At 48.5% G+C, this 13,356-nt stretch overlaps 1 protein-coding gene across 2 annotated transcripts in view; it reads left to right on the top strand.

Annotated features, from left to right (window-relative positions):
- C2CD3 (C2 calcium-dependent domain containing 3) overlaps window positions 1-11,978 on the top strand; it is a 98,263-nt gene extending 86,285 nt beyond the window's left edge. For both annotated transcript variants that reach the window (XM_008588671.1, XM_008588672.1), the window contains 2 exons: window positions 2,757-2,825; window positions 11,175-11,978. In XM_008588671.1, the coding sequence (XP_008586893.1) occupies window positions 2,757-2,825; window positions 11,175-11,315 (210 nt within the window). In that variant the 3' untranslated portion in view covers window positions 11,316-11,978. The remainder of the gene's footprint in view (window positions 1-2,756; window positions 2,826-11,174) is intronic.
- The last annotated feature ends 1,378 nt before the right edge of the window (window positions 11,979-13,356 follow it).

The following is a 13,356-nucleotide window of genomic DNA, read 5'->3' on the forward strand; positions in this document are numbered from 1 at the left end:
TTTTTTTTTTTTTTTTTTTTTTTGTCCTTTTTGAGACCGGCCTCACCGCGCTCAGCCAATGAGCACTGTGAGCACACCGGTCATCCCTATATAGGATCCGAACCCGCGGATGGCGCTCCCAGCGCCACACTCTCCCAGGTGCGCCACGGGCTCGGCCCGAGCCTGGATCTTAAAGGGCCTTTTATGCCTGGCTGCGGTGCTTGGATTCTGTCCAGCAGATAAAGTCCAGCAGATAAATTTCAATTTCAGCATCTATAAAATGAAGTTAATAATAGCAATTTTGGGGTTGTGAAAATTAAATTAATGATGTAAACTACCTAGCACAGTGCCTGGTGCATAAATGTGTTCAGTAAATGTTAATGTTCAGCAAGAGTGTAATATGGTCAGATTTATATATTAGAAAAGTCACCCAGTGCCTTGTAGGGGGTGTATTAGATCAGGTGAGACCAGAAGCAAGGAGACCAGTTAGGAAACTTTCAATAATAATGAGAGATGAGGAAAGTATGCCTAAAGCATAGGCTGCTTTATGATGAAGAGGAGCGGAACAGATCTGAGAGGACTAGATAGAGGGGCAGGGGATGAGAAAGAGGGGAATATAAAGTGTGACTTAGAGATTTCTGTCTCAAGTTGGTAGGTGATGTCATTTGCTGAGACAGGTTTGGGGACAGATGCAGATTTTCTCTTGGAACATGTGCCTGTATGACATCCAGGAGGAGATGCAAGCCTGGAGCTCAGGCATGAGTTCAGCTAGAAAGGTAGGCATCTCTGGAAATCGATGAGGGCAGCAGAAAGTGTGGAAAGGGAGAACCACACACAGAGACGGAGCCGTGAGGATCTCTATCATGTAAAGGGCAGGCCCACCCACAAAGGAGGTAAGGGGCTGGTTAGAAGTGGGAGAAGCAGGGGAGAGAGGTGGTACCGGAGCAGAGGCTGTAGGGGGTTTCAGGAAGTAGTGGTTAGCACTGTGATGCTGAGGACAGGTCCAGTGGAATGTGGACTGGTATGTATTCACTGGCTTCAGCATTAAGGAGGACCTTGAGTGGGTGGAAACAGAACCAAACATTGGGTAAGAGAAGCAGTGGTGAGGATGGCCAGAACAGGCAACTTTTCCCCGTAGACTGAGGAGACAAGAATAGCTGACATGTATTGAGTGCTCACTATGTCAGGCACCATTCTAAGCATTTGTATAAAGTAATTCAATCCTCAAAAACAATAGGTACTGTTGTTATATCTTTTAAAGATGAAGAAATTGAGGCACAAAAAGTGAACTTTCCTGAAGTTACCCAACTAGTAAGTGACAGAGCTGGGTGGTAACTGGAAGGGGATGCAAGGTCAGGTATTTTTTTGTTTTTCCTAAATGGAAAACTTGAGCATTTTCATAAACTAAAGGAGAAGGAACTTAAAAGCTAGAGAGAGAAGATGTCTGTTTGGAGCAGGACCCTAAAGCAGACAGTAGGAGATAGGCTTAAAAGGAGAGCCTCTGTGCTTTACACCTTACAGCAGAGCTGTTCTTTCCCCACAGCACTGGCTGGCTGACTGGCAGAGGCCCCAGCAGTTAAAGCATGATAGCAAATAGGTCCCTGGGCCTTTGGAGAAGGCTTGGGGCATAAGGTTCTTTCCCTTTACAATCTCCACTCCCCCCCTTCTCTCTGTAGAAAAATCAGGGACTTGAACCAAAGTAGGAAATGGAGGCATTTCATTCATTCAGTGGGTATTTATTGAGCACTTTCTGTGTCCCAGGTACTGTTCTAGGTAACAGGATATGGCTATGAAAAAAAGATCATCTTTGCCATCTTGGTGTTCAAAGTCTAGCATGGAAGATCAGTTATAAAATAGAAAGCCTGGTAAACAACTTTGAATCAGAACCATACTTAGCTAATTAAATAAAAACAAAAAGTGGTAATATCAAAATAGCCCTCTACCCCTACCCCCAAAGTTCAACCAAACTGAATTAGTGCTTTGATTCAGCAAATATTTGTGGAACACCATGTTCTTAACACAGCATTGGGTACCTGAAGAGGATATGGAGGAGAAGTGCAAGACATGGTCCCTGCCTTCTAGGGCTCACATCCAGATTGGGTGGGCCAGCTGTGCCCATGGACATCCACTTATGCAGAGCCCTCGTTTCTGGATGTGAACAAGGGACATCCTTAAGTGCCAGGCACCTCCATGCAGCCTAAGGTACTGCCCCTGGAGCCATGTCCCACCCCCACCCTGTGTGACTGACTTCTGATAGGTCAGTTTTTAACCAGCAGGCCCTCAGCAAGCATCATTCAACACTTGTTACCTGCCAGCCTCATGCGAGTTCCTAGGGAAGCAGTGAAGGAAGAAGGGAAGGAAACTGTACTATCTCTGCCATTGAGAAACTTAGTATTGAAGGAGAAAAATTGAGAAATGTATCAGACTAAATAGTTAAGCATTCGCTTGTGTTGCAGTCTGTGCTCTAGGATATGAGGAAGGAGGGATTACTGTAGGCTAAGATTAAGAGAAGGCTTCCTGGAGGAGGCAGGATTTGAACTGATGCATAAAGAGACTATAATTTATTACAGGTGGTCAGGGCCTTCCAGTCAAAGGGAACCACCTGAGCAGAGGATTCATAGGCAGGAATAAGGTGGACAAAAAACATGAATGGGGGTCTTTGGGGTCAGTGGAGATGGTGGTCTGGCAAGAGGGTAGACTTCTAAGTATTTTTGTCCCTTAACTACCATTATAGCCCAGAGCCCATTGTGGTGCCCAACTTTTTTTTGCCTCCACAGAAGTTGGAGGCCTCCCTGCGGATGCTCTCACTCTCTGCAGCTTTGCCATCACAAGCCACAACAGATCAGGTAAGAAAGCAGCCATCTAACCTCCCTCTCTCCTGTAGAGTTATCATCTCTCCCATAAAGGTGTATACAGTATGCAGAGCTGCCCCAGGCCATCATTCTGAAAAGGCTGCAGCAATGATCACTCCTCAAGCTTGTACTGAGCATGTTCTGTGGGCCCAACAGAGGGCAAAGAGTTCAGGAAAAGTAAGGAAGGGCAAGTGTGTAAGAGCAGGGCACTGTCAGCAAGGACTGACCTGTGGAAGAAAAAAAAATGCAGAAGCATAAAAGAAGAGTCAGGTAAGAAATGCATACTGAGAGCTGTGGGAATTCCAGCTAAGCAAAGGTAGGTATGGGTAGAGGACACTTCATACAGGAGATGTAACTTCAGAGGACCATGACAGATGAACAAAGAGAAGAATATCAGTGGTATACTTGTTTGCCACTTACAGAACACCTCCTAACTATTCATCGTGCGGCTGAGTTAATTGGTTAGAACTCTGGTACAAATCCCAGCTCTCCTTTTTTCTGTCTTGGCATAGCACCTGACCTTTGTTGCAGGTGGCAAGAAAATAAATAACTACTTTTCTAATTATTTAAGATATATTTATTGAGTACCTGCTCTGTATCAGGCATTATGCTTGGTTATGAGCATATAGTAGAAAATGAGATTCCCTGTCTTCATTGAGCATAAATAGTAAAAAAATAAAATATTTACAGATTGTGATGAGTACTAGGTGCTACAATAAAGAATAGGGTCTCACGCCCTGGGATCCAGAGCCAGGGCAGTGGGGGACCAACGGCTTCAGCCACAACCCCCTGACATCTGCATCCAGCCCAGCAATGACCAAGCTGCCTCTGGAAGCCCCTTGGTCTCCCCTGCCAGAATGAGGAGGGTGCCAGGGGCCTCAACCAAGCCGCCCCTCCTTCTTCCTCCTCCCACTCTATTTCCTTTCCCCTTCCCCTCGCGCATTTCTCCTTCCACCCGAACTGCTCCACAACAACATCTTAGAATGTAAAAAAATAATATTAATAATTTAATTAATTTTTTAAAAATAGAATAGGTTCTCTCTGAGGAGGCCATGTTAAGCTGAAAGATAACATCATGGTAGTACTTACCATGTACCAGGCACTGTTCCAAGCACTTTATATTAATTCATTTAATGCAGCTTTTAAAGAGAAAAACTCGGCCTGTAGGGCCGGCCCGGTGGCGCACTGGAGAGTGCGCTGCTTGGGAGCGCGGCAGCGCTCCCGCCGAGGGGTCGGATCCCACGTGGAGACCAGTTCCCGCTCACTGGCTGAGCGCGGTGCGGGCGCAACACCGAGGGTTGCAATCCTGTTAGGCGCAACACCGAGGGTTGCAATCCTGTTAGGCGCAACACCGAGGGTTGCAATCCTGTTAGGCGCAACACCGAGGGTTGCAATCCTGTTAGGCGCAACACCGAGGGTTGCAATCCTGTTAGGCGCAACACCGAGGGTTGCAATCCTGTTAGGCGCAACACCGAGGGTTGCAATCCTGTTAGGCGCAACACCGAGGGTTGCAATCCTGTTACCGGTCAGTAAAAAAAGACAAAAAAAAGGAAAAAAAAAAAAAAACTCGGCCTGTAGCATGAAGGAGGACAGAGAAGACTGGTGCTAAGGCAGGTAGGATTACAGATTTGGTGGTGGAGTTTCACATTTGATAGAAGCTTCTGTTTTCTCAGTAATGTTTCGGGTAGCTCAAAGTGATGTAGGGAGGGGAGGTCAGGAGCCCCATTCTGTCCCCCCATTTGAGGATTCCATCTCTTCTGCATTTCCACTTGAATATCTAATATACATCTCAAATTCAATATATCCAACACCAAACCCCAGATTTTATTCCCTTCCTCCTTCAGTCTTCCCCATCTCAGTTAACAGGTACCCTATCCTTCTAGTTTAGTTGTTCAGGCTGAAACTCATGGAATCTTCAATGCCTCTTTTTCCAGTCAACTACAGAATTCTGGCAACTCTGCCTTCAAAATATATCCAAATCTAACTGCTATTCACCACTCCCACCACTACCACCCTGGTCCTTCATCATCTCTGGCCTAGATTATTGTAGGAGCTTCCTAACTTGCCTCTCTACTTCCGCCTTTGCCCCTTGCAACCCATTCCCCATACAGCATCCTGTTAACCTTTTCAGATGTTAAATAAATCATCAACTAAATTGTGTGACTTCTCTGCCTAGAACCTTCCAGCAACTTCCCATCAGTGAATAGGAGAGCCAGAGCTGGGCCTGAGGACAGGCAGGCCAGAGAGTAGGAAGGTAATTTTGTCCTCAAACTTGAAATTTACATCTTTCAGCAAATGTGCAAAGCCCTAGTCCTGAGCTAGGTGAAGGAGAAGACAGAAGGAGCTATAGCCTCTTCCCTCAGGGAGATCACAGTTCCCCAGGGGAGCAAGCTTTCTATCTAAGTTTTACCAACTGTCAGTCATGCGTAAAGAGCTAGACCTGGTGCTATGGACCCTGCCATCAAGGAGCTCATGGTTCCTTAAGAGGCACTGGCCTCCAGACCACTTATTAGCTTTCTTAAATGACATTTGCCTGTATTAAGACTTAGGTAAAACAAAGCAAAGGGAATGAGTATAGGGAAAGGAAGACAGAGCCATACGAGGTGGCTTGAGTAGAATTCAACAAAGATGAAGGAAAGATTTTGCAGGCTGTGGATTTGAAAAGAAACCTCAGAGAATCCACAGAATTTGGGAACTGGGAGGTATAAACTGTGCTGGAGACAAGAGACAGGCCTGGACTGAAGCAGTTAGGACAGGATAGGAATCAGAAGCAAAGAGCAAGAAGCAGCCTATTTTCTGAGCCTTGGAGTCTCTGCCCTGCCTACGTGGCAGTTCCTTACCATGAGATGAGCACTGCCTTGTTCTGTGCCTTCTTGCATTAAGCCCAGACTCTGCACACATCATGAAAGAACCCCTGGATTAACCACAGGCCTGGGGCCAGGTGCTGTTATTCATGAGGAGTGAGTGTAGGAGGCAGGAAGTGGGATACAGGCCAGGCATATGTGTACCCTGGAAGCCTTGAGTTCTCCACCCCCTCCCACTCAACCAGACTGCAGCACATCAGACATCACTTGGGATCGAGAGGCTCCAGACCAGCTAGGGAGCTGAGAGTCAGCAAACCTGGTTTTTTGCCCTAGCTCTCTGGTCTATGGGGAGGCAACATAGGCTTAATTTGTAGCTGTACATCCCTCTTATCTCCTATCAGGCAGTTTATGTAGTGGTTAGGAGCATCACCCCTGAATCCAGACAGCCTAAGTTCCAAGCTCAGCTTTGCCACTTGATTTACTGGCTGTGTAACCTGGAGCAAGTTACCTAACTTCTCTGTGCTTCAGTTCCTTTATCTGAAAAAATGGACATAATAGTAACTGCCTCCTACAATTGGTTATGGATTAATGAGTAGAACAAGTAATGTTGGGCCGAGCCCGTGGCGCACTCAGGAGAATGCAGCGCTGGGAGCACAGCAGCGCTCCCACCGCGGGTTCGGATCCTATATAGGGATGACCGGTGCGCTCACAGCGCTCACTGGCTGAGCGCGGTGCGGCCGGTCTCAAAAAGGACAAAAAAAAAAAAAGTAATGTACTTAGAGCATTTCCTGGCATATAACAAAGTACCGTATGAGTGTTAGCTATTGTTATTTTTGTTATTGTTATTATCAAGACATCTTCCTTCTTATGTTACATTTTGGTGTGTATACTGGTAGGAAAGAAATGCTAAGGGACAGGGACATGATCAAAAGCTAAGAGCCAGGAGCGGAGTGCTGGGAAGTTAGGCCCTGCAGGGCAGCCCCAGAAGTATGGAGAGCGGTTCTCAGGGCTGTAGCCGTTGACTTTGTGTTCGGTTCAGACCCTGAGTTAGAAGCCCCCATCCAAAGGTGATAGAGCCCTAGCCTCAGAAGTCTGTAGCCTGTCTATGAGTGTTAAGGCTTTGGGGCTGCTGTTTTTCTCTCTGGAACCTAAAGAGTTTTTCTATCCTTTGGTTTCCCTTCCATAAGCCCAGAGGCATCTGAAAGATGCACAGTCCTGGTAGAGAAACTCAGCCCTCCACAAAGTCACCAGAGCAGATCAGGAGGGGTCTAAGGGAATTTCCTGAGCCCGGAGCCCTCTCTTCTCAGCCTGTGGTCCAGACCAGATGGCTGAGCTTCCCCTCAGGTTGCCTCATTTCTTCAAGGCACCCAGTCCCCAGCCCCCTGCAGAGCCTAAGGGAAAACCTAAAGGTCAAAGGGTTTCTGATAAAGGCCACACAAAGCTTTTGGAAGGAGGTAAGCAACCTGGAGAAGGGTGTATAGAAGTCGGGGGTAACAGCCAGAATTGGCTTGATGCCCACCCTCGCCCAGAATGCAAGTTGGCAGGAACCTGGCAGGAAAAGGCCCACAGGCCTGCTGGGCAGGTGTTAGATTCATGTTGTCTGAGCTGCTCTGAAGCCAGAGTCTGGGAGGAGCCAGGAGTTCTAACAAGAGCATAACTTTAACTGTCCCTCTCAGGACTTTGGACTTTTGAGCCCTCTCCCTGGCAGGGCATGTGTTCAAAAGGTTGAGGAGTCTTGCTGTAGTTGGGCCCCTTCTTTGTATAGACCGAGGCCGGGGATGACAGAGTGACTCTAGGTCCTGCAGAATGGGCCTGTCAGAGAAGGCTTCTGGGAAGGACAGCATGATGATGACGCAAGGAGGGAGCATTTAGGTAGTGAGAACTGCAAGACCAGAGCTATAATGTAGGAATGGGGGATGCACTCAACAGGAGACCAGCAATGCTGCAGTGGGCTGGGTGGGACAGATTTAGGATTTGCCTCTCAGGGCTGGGCTTTGGTCTAAGTGTCTTGTCCCCACTTCCTCCCTGATCCTACCTGGCTGCTGACTTTGCTGCTATCTTTAGCACCAGGGAAGTCCTAGTCCTGGCCTTAAAAGAAGACTCTGGGAGCCACCCCAGGGGAAGGCAGCCAGCCAAGGGGGTGAAAGTTGAGCAAGGCAGGCACCTATACTGAGCGCTCACTCAGTCTCTGAGGCAACAATCCATTGACAAGCACATCTAGCCAGCCAGAATCAGGTGGCTGTTTACTTCCAGTTTTCAGCCCTTTGGCAAGTTTTGCTTTCCTGAGTCAATGTTTATGTCACCTAAGGGAGCTGCTCTGGAAAAGAACAAAACTTCAGCTGTAATCCCAGGCCAGAGGCTTACTGGGTGGGGTGAGGGAGGGGTGGGCAATGGAATGGGGAGAACTTGGCCAAGTCTGGCCCAGCAATGCGTTGGGGAGTTGCTGTACCCCAGTTCTACACAGAACCTTTTCGGCCTAGCTCCCTGCCTGGAGTGTAGGGTCTGAGAACAACAAAACTTCATCTCGTTCTGCTGTCTACAGCTGGTATCAGCTCTGGTTCCAGCTTAGCGCCTGTGTCTTGCAAGATATTACCTGCCCAGAGCCTTTGTCATATATGAATTTTATTTGAACTTCACAATAGCCCTGGATAAGAAGACCAAACAGAGTTCTTAGCTCCACTTAGCAGTGAAGACACTGAAACCCAGAAAAAAAGTATCTTGGTCTTCAGCGAGTGGGACAGTTGGGCTAACCTTCCACTCCACCCCACTGCCTCCTCTCTGAGAAAGTCCAGGGATACCTTGAAGTTGGGGTAAGTGGGGGCACCTGCATCTATCACCCACTGGGAGCATGTGGCCTATTCAGAGGGATTCATCAGGGATGGAGTGGAGGGAACCCAGAATACAGTTGCTGGCAGGAGATCACACTTCAGACCAAAGAAGAGGGCTGGACCCTCCTGAGAGAGCTTTCGGAGAGACAGCTCCATCACAGGGACCTGGCCAAAGAGGAACCAAGGGCTGGTTTCAGTCCATGGTTTATAGAGCACCTCTTCCGGCATCATCTGCTCATCCTGATCCCCATTTTCAGATGAGGAAACCAAGGCCCAGAAAGAAAGTGGCTTGCTCAAAGCCACTTGGCTAAGAAGTGGTAAAGCCAGGACTAGAACCAGCACCCCAACCAGGGTTAGCCCTTTGATCTGGGGATCCCTGAGAAGCCCCACATCTTCCTTCCACCACCATTCCTTCCATGTGCTCTATTTGCCTTCCTTACTCTCCATGTGCTGTGTTTTCTCTCTGGCAGAGTTCCACCTTTGGCAATGAAGGTTCTTTTAAGACATGTCTGTTGCCAAAGAGGCCTATCATGTTCATATCCTGGGTGTCCAGGTGCCCAGAAAAGAGCAGGACCCCCAATATGGACGTAGGAGGATTTAATGGGGCAGTCTGAGAGTCCCTGGCCTGCTGCCGTGTCTGAGACCCAGACCACAGTAACACCAGTTCTTTCCTTCAGCCCAGGACAGTGGTCAAACATCCCCACCCCTGTTCACCGGGAAGGCCCTTACAGATCAGCTCATTGGCGGCCAAGAAGAACAAGATCAGATTCCCCTCAGACATTCAGAAACTTCCCGCAGCAGGCATCAGGCCCTCTTTCTAGGCTGGTCTTCCGCTGCTCACCATCCCTGCAGTTCAGCCCAGTCCAGCCCCATTACTTTCCTAGCAAAGAAATTCATTCTTCACCCCTTTGCTCAAGCTGAGCCTCCACCTGGTGTACCCTCTCTCATCGTGTTATGTTCAAACTCCACCTTCATGTTTTTTCAAGTACCTCTTCTTCAAATTACCCTTCCAGGGACTTCAGCCCATGTATGACACCCACTGTCTATACTCCAGGGTCCCTGCAGCCTCTCCAACTGTGATGATTCTCCTTATGTGTGGGTTTCTCCTGCCTCCCCTGGAAGGCAGATGGCTCCTGCAAAGTGCACACTATGCTGACAATTTTCTGAGTCCTCAGGCCTCCAGCAGGAGTGTGGGAGTATTTCAGAGAAGCAGTTAATATATTTGGGGGTGTCCCTGCTTTGGGCAGTTTCACCTCTGCCCAGCCCCTGCAGGATTGTGTGTTTTGGGGTAGCAATCCTGATCAAGAAAGAACCTTTGCTACTAGTCAAGATGTTTTTTAAGCCCTATTGAAATCAGTAAAAGCCAAATGCTGCTGAGTGGGTTTTCTCTGTCCTTCCACACCCCGGCCCTGTGCAGCCCTGCACACAGAGCCAAGCCCTGTCCTTGTCCTAGTCCCCAGACCTGGACCATGCAAATAAGGCTCCCTAGGTCACTGGGTCCTGGTGTTGGTGCTGGAAGGTTGGCTGAACTAGCCACACTCAGTTCAGCTCCAGGGTAGATATGGGCCCAGCCAGCAGGTGCAGGCTTGTGCTCATGCTGTTCCCTCTGATGGATGACCTCACCCCCACCCACAGCTCTGTTGAAACCCTGCCCATTTTGGATCCCACCTCTGTGTGAAGCCTCCCCAGACTTTCCCAGCTGTTATTAATTGCTCCTTTCTCACTGCTCCCGAGCTCTATGCCTCATCTCTGTTACTGTTGGGTAAGTCAGTGTCTTTCCCCTCTAGCTTGAACAGTGCTATGATGATGGGAACTGTGTCTGCCTGTTGTTCGAAAGAGTCGATCAGGCTGAATAGATCTCAGGCTCCCAAAAGTTTTGATGAATCACCAGCCAGGTTTGCCTGCAGGGACTACTCCTATCTCCTTTCAGCACTGCCTCTTCCACCTACCAGGCCTCCACCTCTTCCCTGGGGCCTTCCTCTCCACCACCTGCCTGGGTGACTTTCCTGTATAACTTTGAGCTCCTTCAGCACAGGAACCTGGCTCAGAGTAAGCAAAAAATAAAAAGGTTGAATAAGCAAATGAGTGTGAGAGTCCAGAGAACCATGGTGCCATAACCCAAAGGCAGGTGCTTCAAAGTTGGAATTATGATGCGCTGTCAGCCCAAGACAGAGATGTTTAGTAGTAGGGCAGTGGGTATTTGCTTCATGGCAACCTGGCAGCTCCAGGAACTGCAAAGGGCATTCAAAGAGTATATTATTCAATATCTTCTCCCCAGGAGTTGGATATATTCCCATGATCACGTATGGGACAGTCATACCTCAGAGGACAAAAGGCTTGTCTAGATTCATGCAGCAAGAGAAGGGATGAGACTTCAAACCTGTCCTGGACATAACAGTCCCCTCCTCCAGAGGCACAGAAAGAGCCTGAGCTGGGGTTCACATCTCAGCTCTGCTACTCGGAGCTCTGGGACCTTGAGTTTATTCCATCTGAACTGTGGTTTCCTCATTTATGACATGGAGATGAGGAAATGATGTATTCACTATGGGGTTGAGGAGAGGGTTAAACAAGATAAGGTATATAAAGTGCTTTGTAAACCAGTCAGCCCTATGTAAATATTAGGCAAAGAACTAAAAGATGAGAGGATCCAAAGTCATCTCTTGGCAGTGCCATATCCTCAGTGCTAACCTAGCTGACTTCTTCCTCCCCAGGACAAGAGCAAAGCCACCAGGGGAGTCCTATCCCAAAGGCCTTGTCGCCCCAGACCTACCTCGCTCCCTCCCAACCTGCCTGAGGAAGAAACTCGCAGGATTGCACGGATATTTTGTTCCCAGTACTCCCAGAAAGACTAAGCAGGCTGAGGGACTGAGGGAAGGAGCCACCTGCCCACCTTCCTTCAGCCCTGCCCAACTTTCAGGAGGCACCAACTCTGGTGCCCTGAAACCACCACCAGCCTAGTACATGGGTGCCTTGAGACCCAGTCAGTTCAGACTTGAGGAGTGACCCAAACCAGCCCAGTGTCCACCTGCCACAACTTCAGCTTCTTCTATGGTGAAGCAAAGGCTGGAAACAAAAGGATTCCAGTGCCCAAGTGGCCCTCCCATCTTTTGACCAAGGGACCCAAGCAGGCATCTTTCAGTGGAGAAGCTCCTCCCAGTGCCCTTGACCCAGCTGACTGCTGACATGAGCCCACCCTCTGCCTGAATATGGTGGGCCGTTTCACCTTAAAGGTTGGAGCTGGTGGGTGGGTGGTAGATTGTGTGCATCGTGCATAGCCAAGGAAATCTTAGGGCCACTTCAAATTCATTTGCTTGGGAATAAAAGTATTTTATAGATATAAATTATTTTTATGCTGTGTTAAATTAATCAATAGGAGAGGAGGAAGAAATCGCCTCCTTCAAACTTTTTACCTGATTGTCTGAAATTCTAATCATGCTTTTAACTTATTGTTTTTACCCAGCTCTGAAGGTCATTGTTCTTGCCTGTGTTTGAATAAAATCATATTGGTATTTGTATTCTGTGCACAAGTGTTTCCTGGGTTGGCCACTGGAATAGGGGTTCTAGGAATCTGTGTTCTAATTGCCAGAAATAAAGCTTGACAGCCATACAGTCCCCTGGGAAAAAAGCTCATCTGGAACAAGGGACCAGGGTTACCATAAGTCTTGTGAGCTCCCCCAAAGATCAGGTTGATCCAGATGAGAGTGACAGCCAGTATTTCTTTGCTGATGCTTGAAATCTATCTGCAAAGTGGAGGGGTCTCCTGGAAGAGGTCCCTCAGAATCCCCCTTGTCTCTGGGATGGGTAGCTCTGGCGTAGGCTGTCAGACCACACTTGAGCCATAGACAAGGCCCTGTGGGGAGGATAAGAAAGGGACACAGATGTGCAATGTGTGGCTGGGTGACAAGGTTGGAAGGGAACTAACAGAGAGAGCTCTGCTTTTCACCCCAAGCGCATGTCATTTCACTCAGTCCTCAAAACAACTAGTTATTAGGATGCCCATTTTATAGTTAAACTGAAACTCAATGAATTAAGTGTTTTACCTCTTTATGTAGCTAGGAAGTGAATCCACCACACAAGACATCCCCAGAGATGTCGCAAGGCTACTGTGCTCAGTGACCAAAACAGGGTACACCAGTAAGTGCTCTGAATTCAGAGAATTCATGGGGGAAAACCATGTGGGCTGGAGCAGTCAGGGAAGGCTTCCCAGAAGAGATGGGTCTTGGGGTAAGCTCAGAGAATCGGCCAGGCCACGGACAGCTATAGAGAGAACCAGAAGGGCACACATGCAGCTGGGGCTAGAGAAGAGGCCAGCCTGGCTCTGTCTGAGCCTCTGTGGCCTCATCTGTAAAACAGATAACCCCAGCTTCATAGGGTTGTGGAGAAGATCAAATGAGATGACATTTGTGAAAGTGCTTCGCCCACACTTGGCACATTATGGAAGTTTAGGAAATGTCAACCCCACCTACTCTCCTGAAGCTCCTGGAGCAAACTAGTAGGCAAGCAGGCCAGTAGCTGTGAGGCAGGCAGAGCATGCCCAGCCTCAGGGTGCAAAGTGATGCTGGAAACGGGAGAAGGCACCAGTGCCCTCCTTATTGGTGATATAGCCTCAGACCAGCCTGCCCCTTCATCTGTTTATTCAGCTCCCTAAGCTTCAGCCTTCCAGCCCACCCCGTTCCCCAGCCCACGGAGGTTGGCCTCCCTCTCAACTCTCCCTCCTAGGTCGTCAGGGCAGAGCTTTCAAGGCTGAGGGCTTCACCTCCCTTGGGGCACAGGGAGTCTACAGAGGGGCAGTCAGGGGACCCACCTGAGGGGTTAAAGCCTCAGATGAAAGATAGGCCTTCTGAATCCTGCTCCAGCTCCTTTAGATAACCTGATCAGCATCAACTTAGGTAA

The sequence above is a fragment of the Galeopterus variegatus genome, unplaced genomic scaffold (assembly GCF_000696425.1).
Source record: "Galeopterus variegatus unplaced genomic scaffold, G_variegatus-3.0.2 Scaffold4951, whole genome shotgun sequence".
Lineage (NCBI taxonomy): Eukaryota > Metazoa > Chordata > Mammalia > Dermoptera > Cynocephalidae > Galeopterus > Galeopterus variegatus.